Below are 14,997 nucleotides of genomic sequence, written 5' to 3'. Positions count from 1 at the left end.
CTCAAAATTGTTTCTAGGAATGTTCACCTCACAGCTTTTTGCAGTTAGATTCTTAAAACTCTCAGGCATTCAGGTGATCGAACATTATTTTAAGGGCACATCAAAATTTAAAAGATAATTTCTATGATTCTAAAAACTGCAGCATATGTGTGAGAAAACCCTAAACAGCCAAACCAAAGAGCAAAGGAAATGGTCACACATCAGGCATGAAAATTTTGAAAGGAATTCTCAAAATTTTTAAACAKTAGTTGCCACTACATGTCTACATTCGGATACTTTCTCATTTTCTTCTTTAGCATGGAACAGTAAACACCAAGGTCTGTAATTTTCTTCCATTATATACTTTTCGGTATGAAAACAAAACAATACGCACACGCACACACATAAAAAAAATAATATTTACTGCGTTTCTGTGAATATTCACTGGAAGAGGCCACAACATGCAGCAGAGTCTGTCCATCTCTGTCTTTCTGGTTGATCCTATCCTTCAGCTCTGGCCTCCAAGTCAGTAACCATCTGAAGAGATGGTTATTTTCTGAAAGGACAAAAAAATCACACTTACAGAAACAGATCCTGGGGTTTTTCCCCTATGCAGATGCAAGACTCATGACTATTACACAAAGAAACTGTTGCTTCGCACTGAGATGGCAGGAAGAAATATGCACCTTTTTCAAAGCCAATATATTTGGGTTACAAAAGACCCATAYCAATCACACTTTTGTTTCAAACCACAGAAAAGAAAACTATATTAGGCTCCCACCACTATCAGGCATGGGTGATCAAAGAGGGTTTTTACATTTCTAAAAGAGTGCTTTATTGGCATGTGCAAGGTGATACCTAGAAGGTCTGACCTGAGCTGTTGGGGTTTTCTTTCATTTAARAACTATCTAGCTGTCAGTTCTCTGRTAACAGCCAGCATTGTTTTGTTTTGGCTGCAGATGTCACTCACTTGCTTTGATRCACAGTCTGATAACAGCGTGCAGCGGATACAATCCAATGGACTCAGTCTTCGCCCCAATGGAAAGCAACCACTTGACCAACTCTGCTACTTCCTGCAGCTTCTCACCATGACCATACAACTCAGAAGTCTGGTGACAAAGAGAACAATTACAACAAATTATTTTTACGTACACAAAGGGCATTTCTTTTTTAATATTTTCCATATTTTTATGACAAGCATCAGTGGAACAACAACAACCAAGCCATAGCCACTGTAAAATGAAACTATTTCATAGGCTTGGTCCTTGGAAAGGACCTTAAAGACTATCTGRTTTCAACATCCCTGCCACRGGCAGGGACACCTTTCACTACATCAGKTTGCTCAGAACTCCATTCAACCTGGCCTTAAACCCTTCCAGGGACTGGGCATCCCAYTTCACTGCTTYAGCACCTTCCACGTAAAGMATTTCTWCCCAATAYCTGAACTAAACCTACTCTCTTTCAGTCTGAAGCCATTTYCTYTTRTCCCCTTTAAATYTGGATGTGCCCTTAAATAATGTCTCTCACCATCTCTCTTGYAGGCTCCCTTCAGGTACKGGAAGGCTGCAATTAGGCCAACCCAAAGCCTTCTCTTTTCCAGGKTGMACAATCACAATTCTTTCAGCCTTTCCTCACAGGAGAGGGCCTCCATCCCTCTAATTGTCTTGGTGGCCTCCTCTGGACTCACTCCAAGAGACTGCTGTCAGGAATACTGTGGCCAGCAGGACCARGGCAGCARTRGTCCCCCTGTACTTGACAYTGGTGATGCCACACCTCAAATCCTGTGYTATGTTCTGGGCCACTCAMTTCAAGAAAGACAATGAGGGGCTGGATTGAGTCCAGAAATAGGMAACGGAGCTGGAGAAGGTTTGGAGCACAAGTCTGATGAGGAGCAGCTGAGAGAAATGAGGGGGTTCAGTCTGGAGAAATGAAGGCTCAGGAGAGATTTCMTTGCTCTCTACAACTGCCTGAAAGGAGATTGTAGCCAGGTGGGGATTGGTCTCTTTTGCCATGTCCCAGGCGAAAGGAGAGGAAATGGTTTTAAGTCATGTCAGCAGAGGTTCAGATCAGATATTAGGAAAAAATTCACTGACAGAGTGGTTAGGCAGTGGAATAAGTTGTCCAGGGAGGTTGTGGAGACACCATCTCTGGAAGTGTTCAAAAGGCATGTGGATGTGGCAYTTGGGGTTTATGGGTGATTATGGTGGTGCTGAGTTGATCTTGAAGGTGTCTTCCAAMCTTCCTGGTTCTCAGATTCTGAGAAAGCACACAGCCTAAGCAGAAGCCATCTGAATGTACAAAGTATTTCTAGCAAGGACTTAATGAAAATGAAGCACAGTCGACAAGGGGAGCAGCAACACAGGATACTCTGGAGGTGTGCAGAGGAAGCTCAGATGGAAATTGAGACAATATGCCAGAAGGATCAGGACATGAGGAGGTGGTCGGAAACAGCGTTCAGACAAAACTTCTACATTTGTGCCAGTCATCTCTTTAAATAGCAGTCTTCACACACGCTTCCAACATTTACAAATAAATCTTTTCTTCTAATACCTCATGCCAAATTTTGACTGGCAAGAATTACTCTTCGAGCACACTTATCAAGTCAAAATACAACAGATTACAGGGAGAATATAGCAGCAGCAGGGGAAGTTCAAGTTGTCAGAAAGCCACGTTTTCTAATTTTCACAAAAGATAATCAGTACTTAGGAATTTTTCATCTTGCCTTCCATGTGTACAACAAACCCACTAGAATAWGTAAGATTGGTTGGGCCAATTCAACAAAAAAGGACATATCATTTTGTGAAGGCTGCCCGGCTTTCTCTTCCTATCTCAGCGAGGCATTTAGCTTTGCTTGCCCAGGAAGGAACTTCACTAAGACACTCTAAYTAACTACTAAGACACTCTACATGGGTCCTCTGCTGTGTTGCCATGTTTTATTGCCACTGTAAATGAAGTTACTCTGCTGGCATTAGCACAGCACCTGCCCAGTGATGCTCAACCAACACGTGCTTGCATATATCCAWTCACTGATTCTCCTGCTATCTCTAAAAACAAGCCTGTGAAGAGATATTGATTCATTCCCTTTGCATTGCCCTTCTTAGATTTACTTCTGCTCACTCTGTCAGGCACCTAACTGAAACACATTTATGGAAAAAGCATCAATTTGAAATTATTATGACAGAAGTACTAAAAGCATTGTAACAGCCAAATGGCAAATTCTGGCATATTCCACCAACAMACCTTAATTTGCCAGACCGTAAATGCCACGCAAAGATACTGTGCAATCTACAGCTAACATCTTCTAAAGCTCCTGTCAGGAAAGAAACTGTAAGAAATCTAGAARTTCTTTACTGTGAGRKTGATRAGGCACTGGMACAGGTTGCCCAGAGAAGCTGTGGATGCCCCACCCCTGTCAGTGTTCAAAGCCAGGCTGGATGGAGCTTTCAGCAACCTGGTCTAGGGACAGGTGYCCCTGCCCAGGGCAGGGGGTTGRAACYAGGCRATCTTTAACAWCCCTTACAAACCAAATCATTCTAGAATTCTAWGAAAAAGCCCAGTAGAATTTCTCAATTTACAACAAACATTGTGAGATGCCTTTAGAAAGCTGCTATGTCACTGCTAGGGATACTGGCTGCTCCCGAGTTGCAGAGCTGGTGAACTCTCAGCAGCTCCTTGCTGACACACAGCCTCCAAGTACACCTTATTAATAGTAATACACTTTGGAAATACCAGATTTCATACAGAAATATTACTTACATTACATAAATTTTCAAACAAATAGATGATAAAACATAATCATAWAATGTCCATATACATTATTTTTCATTTTATTTTTCTTGGTTCAATATGGAAAAATCTCTCACCAAAGTGATCAGGAAAAAAAGAAATAGATACAAGGAAAAAAGAACAAACCACTACTTTACCTCGAAGAGATTCTTCAGAGATACCTGGTTAACTCTGAGATCACGAGGCAATCCTTGCTTCTCAGACAACAACAACAGACAAGACTGAAAAAAAATTCCAAACATTAATGCTCTTATAAGCACACTTAAAACTTTATTTTTCACTGCCTCATCAGATTTTGTAGGAAAGCCAACAMAGGCTAACAATATTTCAGATCTTTTTGTAAGATCTCAACTGAATCTCCCTTTCTAATTTTCAATTGAATTCATGTAATATACAGAGAAGTGTGGGAAGCTACAAGTAATGAAAGTTTCCTCAGAAATAAAAAAAACATGTAAAAAAAATTAGGCCCTAAAAGATTCTCCAATACTTGGAAGTAACTCTTTGCTTTAGGAATGGACCTTTATATTCATGAGACTCCCCAGATAACACCAACATCCCAAGCAGAGAGCACTAAATTAACACTGTATCTTCTTCCACCTCCTTCTGTTTCCTACTTTCTCTAAAAGATGGCCTTGCTCCTTGAAAACCCACCTGGCTTTACTAGAGGACAAGGGAAGGACTATGGATGCCATCTACCTGGACTTTTTTAAGGCCTTGATAGAATCCCTCACACCAGTCTTAGCTCTAAATTGGRGAGATATGGGTTTAATGAATGGACTGTTGGATGGATAAGGAACTGCCTGGATGGCTGYACCCAAAGATCTGCAGTCAATGGCTCAGTGTCCGAGGGGACCAGCACTCTTCATTATCTTCCCCAATGGCATCACCAGTGAATTTGGGGTGTCCTCAATGGCTCAGGAAGTTTGCAGATGGCACCAAGCTGAGTGATGCAGTTGGAGGGAAGGGATGCCATCCACAGGGACTCTCACAGGCTTGAGGAGCAGTCCCATGGGAACCCCAGCAAGTTCAGCAAGGCCAAGCACAAGGTGCTTCACCTAGGTCAGGGCAGTATCCCAGTATCCCCAAAATCAATATGGACTGGGGAAGAAGGACCTGAGGGATAATGGGGGATGAAAAACGATAAAAGCTGGCAATGTGCGCTTGCAGCCCAGGAAACAAAGAGTATCCTGAGCTGCATGAAAAGCAGCATGGGCAGCAGGTCAAGGGAGGCGACCCTCCCTCTCTACTSTGCTGAGACCAGCATGGAATGTTACATCCAGATGTGGGGCCCCCAGCACAGAAAGGACATGGACCTCTTGGAGTGAGTCCAGAGGAGGGCCACAAAAATCTTTAGCAGGATGGAGCACCTCTTGTGATGAAAGGCTGAGAAAATTGGTGTTACAAAATCTGGAGAGAGTTTCAGGGAAACTTTATTGCAACAAGGTGAAAATAAAAAGGGGGCTTCTAAAAAAGTCTTCTTAACAAGGCCTTTAGCAACAGGACAGGACCGCTGCCAAAGAGGCAACAGCTTAAACCTGGAAGAGAGGTTTTGACTGGAAGATAAGGAAAAAAAAAAATTATGATACAGGTGGTGAGGCACTGGAACAGGCTGCCCAGAGAAGCTCYRAATGCCTCATCCTCAGCAGTGTTGAAGGTCAGGTTGGACAGGCCTTTAAGCAACCTTATCTAGTGAAAGATGTCCCTGCCCACAGCAGGGCGTTGCATGGGGAATGGAGGCCTGCAGTGAGTCCATAGCTCCAGTGTGGGTCCTCCAGAGGCTGTGGTTACTGTCAGAAACCCGTTCCTTCTCTCCACAGGCTGTGTAGCAGGATACTCTACCYTAAGTGGTGGTAACACAGCTTGAACTTTACCTTATTTGTAAAAGTTATCAGTGATGGACAGAGAAGGATGGTCACACTGCTTATGGTGTTAAAGAATGCTAAGAGCAGCCTGACTCAAGAATCCCAAATGTAAACATTCYGACGATGTGAAAAACAATGTTTCCTGACAGAAACTGATACCCTTGACAATGCAGCAAAGTTCCTGGCAAAGGAACCAGCAGGTGATAACTACTGATAACCTACCTAAAGCTGCTGAGCCAGCACAGCCAGCCTAGAAACACGTGACTGACTGTCACTTTATACTATTAAAGCACAGTCACATTTTTTGAAGGTGAGGTTTTCTAACATACTCCTTCCTGCAGTCTGTGTGGACAATCCTCCCCCGAGAGGAGATTYCCCTCAGGCTTACTTCTCAAGGCTGAGCAAAAGAGGTTTGCCCATGGCCACTGGCATGGGTGAGTAACATCAATTTCTACTTAATGACTGTTTTGCTATCTTTAATACCATTGCTTCAATATTGCTTCAATAAATAGTACGCTATACTTCCACTAACTGTTATAACTATCTATACCATGTAGTAAATAACTCTGATTGAAGTGTTTTAATCTGATCTTTATCACTATCAATTTAAAGAAGTTATTTATTTTATTCWTATGGATATATTTGGTTTGCCATCCTTAATCCTGTGGGACAAAGTGGTATTATTACAATTACTTGTATATAATCCTTTAAACATAAACCATTCACCAAGTCCRGGAGCARGATTGCATCCAGCCACACCYAGACACCTCTCTGAGGAGTTTAGAAAGCAAGTGGGTCCCTCCTGAACCTCAACTGAAGCTTCCATTCTGCTTGCAGCTACAGGCTGCAAAGGAGCCCCTTTCTCTGGGCCTGGAGCACCTCCTCCTTCTCYTTCTCCACCCTGGGGCTCCCAGGGCTGTTTCTCCCATTTTCCCCCTCACTCTCCCAGGCAGGGTTTGGCCCATTTTAAAACACACTTTCTCTAAAGCACCACCACCAACTGTGATAATGATCAATTTTTTCCACAGTTACTTAAAAAAGGAGGATTAAAATAATTTCAGGTGATCCATCTTCCGATTTTTCTAAATTAACTGGTTTTGGTAAAAAACCATGTACTTCCACTGAGATGCTCCTTTATTTGTGGGTCTTTCAAAAGCAGTTTCAAAAATCCAGTTTGGCATACAGAAAAAAAAGTAAAAGGGACCACAAAAAAATTTGTCTTTTTCCCCCTCTCATTTGAATATTATTGAACAATGGCTCTAGGTGGCACTATAAGACAACAGACAGCAGAAAGAAACAAACAGGATTTCAAGTCCATCTTATGCCTTTCAGAAAATAATTTCAGAAATCATTTATCACTAAAAGCATTTTTCAAAGTCTTAAAAGTCAAGATATTAGAACCAGGCAGCAATATAGTTTTGGCTTTTAAAAGTAACACGAGCTTAATGCTAWAGAGGTAAGACATGAGTGCCCAACATGCAGCAGTAGGTGACACAGTGACATGGTGGCACACTTACCCGCCACTTCCCTTTCTGGGCCAGTCTTTCTATCACTGCTTGCCAAACCAGTGCATCAAAACTTGCATTGAAAATATAATCATATGCAGAGTGAAAAGTYGGCGGCAGTATTCGATCATCTGCAAGGGTAAGCAACAGAGAAAACTATTTGGTATACACGGCACTTCAAAGGTTGGGGTCTCCAACTAAATTAGTTCATCACACAGCAATAATTTTAGCACTGATTAACACCCAGGAGTTGTCCAGTGGGGGCTTAAGAAACACTGGTCACCCAACTGATTCAGCACCATGTTATCAGTGGCCAGACTTTACCAAACAAGGTGAAAAGATTCAATCCCAACTCTCAATAAACACCTCAAAGCCCCAAGACATTGTGAACCTCGTGGCASTTCTTCCACTTATGGGTCAGCCAGCTACTGACTGTGCAACAACTAATCAAGGACCTCAACACGGGGCTACAGGCTCAAGAAAAGACAGCAGAGGCACAGCCTGAAATCTCTTGGCATGCCTGTAGGCCCATCAGACAAAGCACGTTAAACAGACTAAAAKGCAAGTAGAAAAGGAGAGAATGAGGACAGGGTAGGGAGACATAGGGTGGCTCATAAAAATCCACACAATGCCAAGGGAAGGCCCCATTTCCTCCTTTCATTGCTGTTCATTATTAGCTATGGGGAAGTTCTCCACAATGAAATACACTGCACTGCAGAAAAAAAAAGAAAGAAAAAAAGTTTAAACTGCCTATCTTCTAGTAATTTTCAGRTCTGCCTAGCTAAAAGAAAAGCAGAGCAGTCTGGACAAAATCCACTTAAAGCCTCCAGGATCTGGAGCTCCAAATCTCCAATCTTGTCTCCCTGACTCTAAATTTTGGCCTTTTCTAACTATTGCCTAATAGACATGTTCCTGTTAGACAACTCACTYCCCTGCAGTGTTTTGAGATTGCTGGCGTATGCTGCATACAAACTGGACTAAGTTCACCTCATCCTCAATATATTCATAATCCACAAACAGAACTGAGGCACTAAAGGATTAAAGGAATGATCTCACAAAGCACATGTTACTAAGTTGTCATCATTATYGAAAAGCTGTTACAAAAAATAACTTGAGTTTACCATTGACACTTATGAAGATTCCTGCTATAAACTCAGCAATCTGAGTTCGATCTGCAGAAGAATTCAGGAGAACCAAACCTCGGTGGAACATAGAAACTGCCTCGTAAGAATTTGATAACATGATGAGAGAGTAGCCAGCTCTATAATAAGCCTGAAAAAAAAGGAGAACAAAAAGATGTTGGGAAAATATTCAGAGATCTTTACAACAAAATAAAAGTTGTCATTCTTTTTTAAAATTTTCTCATTATGTTATAAAAATGGCATGTAGTACTATTTCTACAGCTTTTTATACACAGATCAAAAAAACAAAAGTGCAATAAACTATTCTACTCTAATACCTTGAAATTCACAATATGCTACTGACATTATCACACATATTAAAAGTGACAAATTGTAAAATACAAAACTTGGAAAATAACTACAGGATGAAAAATATTTTTAGCAGCTGTATGTTGATCTCTTCTGGACAAGACTGGCTTTTTTTTGTGCCACATAAGGTCCAGTATATAAATTTATGTCTCCCTGTCACTGCATTTTTCAGTATTTCCCACAATGATACAATCTTCAGCCAGTAGCACATGAATGTGTTTATATTTACACCTGAATTAGGTATAACCAGCTCAGAGTCACAATGGAGCTAATTTGTTCAAAACAGATAACTGGCATACTGCAATACAGCACAAGTTAAATGGATATTTGGATGCAATTTAACCATATCTAAATCAAATTCCTTCCACTAAGGTCTCTGGCAAAGACCAGAAAACTTTTTACTGCACATAAAAGCCAATCCAAGAGCATGCCTCCGTATCATAAATACTGTCCAACTCCTACTTATTCCTACTTATTTGAATCAATGTGTACTTAATCAATGTGTACTTAATCACAAGCTGAGTGTAGTGTATTGTTCTGCCCACTGGAAATACAGTATGACCTCAGTCACCAAGTACTGCTCCCAGGAACTGGAGACTTATTAACATGTAACCTTGTTTGGGATATTAATAGCTACATTTCTTGAAAGCATTGATGCCTGCCTCAAGAGAGAACCAGCATCTCCTGGTGCAAATGAGAGCTGCTTTGTTTTATTAAAAGCACTATTATAGCAGTAAATCTGATGCATATGTATAAAATCAAACACTGTGGAATTTTATGCTATATTCACTCATATATGCCCCAAAGCCAAAACACAAAAAAAAAAAAAAAAAANAAAAAAAAAAAAAAAAAAAAAAGAGAAAATGACACTTGTATTTAAAAACAAAAAGAGAAAAAAAAGAAGGCATGCAAAAACTGTCAGCTTAAGCATCTGGATACCTTAACATACTGCGAATCCCACCGTAAGCTTTGGCAGGCAAAAGCCAATGAATCCTTCCATTTGCCCAGACAGTACAAAGCAGTTGATTTGTTGCACAACAACACAGACATATCCCGGGAACACCTAAAAATACAGTTTTAGCATTATTATTTACTCACTTGAAAAAAGGATCATACACTATATTTATCAACATGAAAAAAACCTGAAAAAACTACACATATCACCCCCCCAACAAAATTAGAGGAAAATAATGTAGATATAGATAACAAAGATCATTTGAAGATCAGACATAAAATGTCTTATAGACATCCTAAATGGTACCTTAGTGATACCCATAGTGATAACCTGGCCTATTCTGAAGCACAAAGCCAACCCATCGGAATAACGCACTATGAGGCTTTAGAAAGAGTTCAGACCACCTTGATAAAATTACAAATGGTTCAGTGAAAGCCAGCAGCCAGGAATGGGGGAAAGCAGACMMAYGAATGGAAGCTGAGATGGAAAGAGKACTAAACTCACCAAAAAACAACCTCAATGCATCTTAGTTTATCATCACTGGGTGAAGACAACAAAGAACCCATATTTAAAATAAATGAGTGGCTGGTGTTACATTAGTTTAACAGCAGTGTTAATACAAAGTAGTAAGGAATATTTAGTAGTTAATGTAACTGTTTAATCATTAACAACATTAGCAAYTGATGTTAACTGATGAAAAGCACTTAACACCTGGAAAGAAATACCCAAAGGAATCCTCTGCTGAAAAAAAAAAATTTAAACGAGTCTCAGAATACTATGAAAGACAAAATAACAGGAACAAAGTAAGCCGCATGAATCATTTTACAGATAATCAGATGACTCATGTAACAACTGGCCAGGACATGGCAAAATTACAGCAAGATTAATCTACAACATGTCAGCTAAGAAACAGAAGTAATTTAACATAAACCAGTGCAGTTCATGGAAAACTAATCTGAGCTTCAATTACACAGATTTATAATTGATGTTTATGTAAAAATATTCACATTGAAGTCACTAACTAATCTCCCACATATATGTAAGAACAGCATAACTATAATACTGGTACACTAAAGAGTGTGAAAAAAAAAGATACAAGAAAAACAAGTGTTAGGCCAAAAAATAGTTTTGAATTAACTGTACAACTGTACATATTTATGTATTTCAGGCGTGTCTTATGGTTTACATCTCATAATTSAAGAATACTTACGGGACCCATTGCATTAAATAACTAAGTGTTTGTAGAGCTTCATCATAGTTTTTGATGGCCAAAGAGTAATTTCCATTTTTAAAATCCTGATTCCCAGCTTGCCTCTTCAACTGYGCATATGTCATGGGATCCATGCTAAGGAAAAGCAAACAAAAAAAAAATGAAACAAAAGCACTGACTTATGAGACACTTCTTCTCCTACAATCGACCAAAATGCTCATCTTAGTTTTGGCATATTTGAAAAGGAGGACAAAAGAGAACATTTTTGTTTGCTGCTGCAGGAATTGTAAAACTGTAAAAGAGATCAGGGGCAGCCTCATCTTTGCTGCTGATGTCTCCTCAACTTCCCATCTACTTTTCAATAAACTTCAGTTAACCAAATCTACCACGGGCATTTTTTTCAGCTTTTCTCTTCAGATCTTAAACTATGTCTTTTAAATTAAGATTCAAAATTACTTCAATRTGTGCACACAATGCAGGAGGAAATATGTGAGAAAACAAACAGCATTTATATGTTAAAGAAATACATGAAGTTGTACATTTCAATTAATTAAACACAAAACTAATTTACTTGCTTTTTATTTCTGACTTTTTTGTCCAGGTCCTCTGTCTACAGACTCAACAATCCAATATATACAAAACTGCTTAGAAACTTAATTACTGCAAAAAAAGAAAAACCTATAACATAGTAATAGTGCACGAGGATCTTGAATCAAACAAAACAGTTATTAAAATGAATACAGGAAATGGCCAAAGAAAACAAAGGTAGAAACTAGCATCAACAGTTACAGATGAAAAACTATTTCATCATTAAAATTGTAAAATTAGGGTCACTAAACAAAACTAATCACATGGCCAAGCAGCTAGATGAAAGAAACAAACATAAGAGGAAAACCACCTACATGTGTGCTCAGAAACAGCACATTAAAAATAGACAAGAGAAATATCTAGTGTTAAAGTGCTGTGTAGTCATTCTTCGCAGATTGATTTTATGATTAAAAGCTGTTTCCATTACCTGTTAAAACCTGTATGAATCTCACAAATTTCAGTGTAATTAAATAAAATTAATTCACCAAACAGGAATGCACAGATATACTTATTATCCAGGTATTAATGGACCTGGACAAAATCCATAAAATCTGTAACCTTCCCAACCTGCTAACATAATGTGAAGGTTTAGTCTGGCAGGCAGCCAAACACCGCACAGACTTTTGCTTACTCCCCCACTCCCCAAATGGGATCGGGGAGAGAATCGGAGAAAAAAAAGTAAAATTTGTGTGTTGAGATAAAGCCAGTTCAACAGGAYAGAAAAGGCAGGGAAAATACTAATATTGATACTAACAATAATAAAATTAGAATATACAAAATAATTAATGCACAGTGCAATTGCTCACTACCTGCTGACCAGTGTCCAGCCAGTTCCCAAGGATTGGTCCCTGGCCAGTTTTCCCTCCTACTTTATATATATGGCATTCTATGGTACATAATACTCATYTGGCCAGTTCAGGTGAGCTGTCTTGGCTGTGTCCCCTGATGCCCGAAAAARGCTGGAAATAAAACCCCATAGACCGGTGTCTATAGAGCAGGTATGCTGCTAATACCCTGTAAAAAACCTTACATTGTATATTGATAATATGTAAAAAATTATTACATTATCTATTGATAATATGTAAAAAAGGTTTTATAAAGTYTTCAATCAATAGGCTTCATAAGCACCTTGTAAGTTTGAGTTAAACCATAGGTATCACCCCCCAGTTTCTTGTGTCCCCCTGCAGCTGACAGGGCAGCATGAGAAGCGGAAAAGTCCTTGACTTAGGGCAAACATAGCTCAGCAACAATTGAAACATCAGTGTGTTATCAACATTATCCTCATACTAAATCCAACACACAGCACTATACCACCTACTTAGCAGAAAACTATCCCAGCTAAAAGCAGGATTAAAATATCTGCCAGATCTCTTGACAACAGAGCAAACTAGACATTTTTAAGTATATGAATTTACAAAGCAAGAAGCATTACAGACGTATTTTCTCTATAGTACTCCTCATGATGAGCCTGAAACACTGAGATTCAGCACTGTCTTGTGAGCACAGAGGTACAATGAGGCATGCTATGGATGGCACTGTGCCTTCACATTTATCCAAGCAGAAAAAGCGCTTGACAGGMTCATGATTGCAGCAAGCAGATAGGAGAGTGGCAGCCCACAGCTCTGAAGAGACAACAGCAGAACCAGGTGAAACCATAAAGCTCAGCTAAAACTGCTTCAGAGTGGCTGGGAAATGACCTGWCAGAAGTTATGTCTTAATTAAACAAACACTCCATGATAATGTCTGTAATCGAAGCATCACCTTGCTAATTCCAGGGAGCACCAAGAATATATGAGATCCTGGATAAAAACTAAACTGAAGAAAAAGAGGTCACATCTACTTCGGGGAAGCACAGCAACTAGTCATGCTAGAGGAGAAATTTTTACATTTGTCCCAGGCAAATTTAATYATCACTTTATTAAGCAATGTGCATACAGCGCATACTTTAAAAATACTATTTCTCCAGACAGCCAATCAAGTGTACTTATAACATATYCATGACTGCTTTTATACTGCATGGTATAAGCATTATTAAGGTGAAAAAAAAGGAAAAAATAGAGCAAAAGAACAAAGAAAAAAAACAGAACTAAAAGATGATTCTATCTTTTGTGTAATCCTTTTAGATTTCAATTCTTTAACATCAGAAAGTTTGAGAAATTATTTTCTCAAGATTAATGGCAAAAGAGTTCAGCTGCATAAGAGTTTCTTCAAGTAGGAATACACGTGAACCAGCAGTTTTCCAAATTATAGCTTAATTTCAAGATTTTTCTTTCTTTTTAAGAAAGCTATGCTGTTACTCAGTATGATTCTTTYCCCCAGAATTATAATTTTGTCTTACTTTTCTTTGGAATATACTAAAAGTAAAAGTACAAATAAAAGATATTAATAAGATATTTAAAATATTTTTTCCATTGTACAGCAAAATTCTCCCAATCGCAATAAGCATTTTYAAAAGACTCTCAAACACATCCTGCRCTGAGTAATTTTGGAACTGAACYCCCTGTTTCACATCAGAAGGCAGTATGCCYTTYCCCTTCCAGGCAGCAGGAATTTTCWCCAGAACACAAATCCTCATCCTTTTCCAAAACMGGGGTTTCCCAGCCAAAACTTCAAATTGTAGATCATTTAAATAACTGGGATGTCTGCTGCGGGCTTTAGCAACTACACCCAAGTTTGTAAACCCAAGAGATACACTGGGCATGCAAATCTGGCATCTAAGTTAATGATTCAAAAGAATCGCCGTGCAGACCAGCACAGCACGTCTTGCTATTGCCCAACATCTTCCTGCAGCGTAAACAACTTTAACTCAAAACCAATGGTCTAACTGAGAGCCTATTAAATAAAGCCTATCGAGTCTATTAAACAAAGCTGAGGAGCATTAAACAAAAATGTTGTCACTCTGCATTAAGTGGCACAGGTAAAAGCCAAAGCTGGATGTAAGTAYAGAAAGATTTTTTGGGGGTGAGTGCTGCAGGTTAACCCTGGTGGGCAGCTAACTGTTTGCATCCTCCCACCCTCAGTGCGATGGGGAAAAGAGAAAAGCAAGAAGTACAACCAAGAAAATGTATGGGTCAAGATAAATATTGTTCAGTAACCAAAAGAGACCTGGAAGAAGAGAGAAAAATAACAAAACGAGTGATCAAAGGCAACCATTAACCACCTCCCTGACRCTGAACAATGCCCATCCAGTTCCCAGGACAGGGAAAGCTAATCCCCCTAAGTCCCCTCCCCTCTGTTTGCATTGTTGAGCACGATGCTACACTGCATGGACTGTCCCTTCAGTCAGTTTGTGTCATCTGCCAAGTTGTGTCCCCTCCCAACSCCAAATCTGTTCACTGGGAGGCAGAGTGAAGAACAGAGAAGTCCCCAATGCTCCGCAAACGCTGCTCAGCAACAGCCAAAACATTACTGTGTTATCAGCATTGCTCTGCTCACAAATTTACAGCACCAAACCAGCTACTATGACGAAAATTAACTCTATCCCAGCCASWCACAGGTTCCCCTCATRAAGCTGAGATTTATCCTAAGCTATTGAGTCTATGAAACACATAAATGTGTGGGGACACCCTAAGGTCTGGGAGACCCTTCCCAGTGCATTGTCCAAACCTTATCATTCACAGAA

At 39.6% G+C, this 14,997-nt stretch overlaps 1 protein-coding gene across 1 annotated transcript in view; it reads right to left on the bottom strand.

Moving 5' to 3' along the window:
• TRANK1 (tetratricopeptide repeat and ankyrin repeat containing 1) overlaps positions 1–14,997 on the bottom strand; it is a 51,232-nt gene that overhangs the window by 30,183 nt on the left and 6,052 nt on the right. The window contains exons 2-8 of the mRNA XM_057376965.1: positions 10,788–10,922; positions 9,562–9,685; positions 8,254–8,404; positions 7,145–7,263; positions 3,903–3,986; positions 950–1,088; positions 404–535 (exon numbers count right to left, since the gene is read on the bottom strand). Of these exons, the coding sequence (XP_057232948.1) occupies positions 404–535; positions 950–1,088; positions 3,903–3,986; positions 7,145–7,263; positions 8,254–8,404; positions 9,562–9,685; positions 10,788–10,921 (883 nt within the window). The 5' untranslated portion in view covers position 10,922. The remainder of the gene's footprint in view (positions 1–403; positions 536–949; positions 1,089–3,902; positions 3,987–7,144; positions 7,264–8,253; positions 8,405–9,561; positions 9,686–10,787; positions 10,923–14,997) is intronic.

Source organism: Malurus melanocephalus, unplaced genomic scaffold (assembly GCF_030028575.1).
Source record: "Malurus melanocephalus ecotype Western Australia unplaced genomic scaffold, MMel_1.1 scaffold_297, whole genome shotgun sequence".
Taxonomy (NCBI): domain Eukaryota; kingdom Metazoa; phylum Chordata; class Aves; order Passeriformes; family Maluridae; genus Malurus; species Malurus melanocephalus.
The sequence above is the reverse complement of the archived record's forward strand: the minus strand, read 5'-3'. Positions and strand labels throughout refer to the sequence as shown.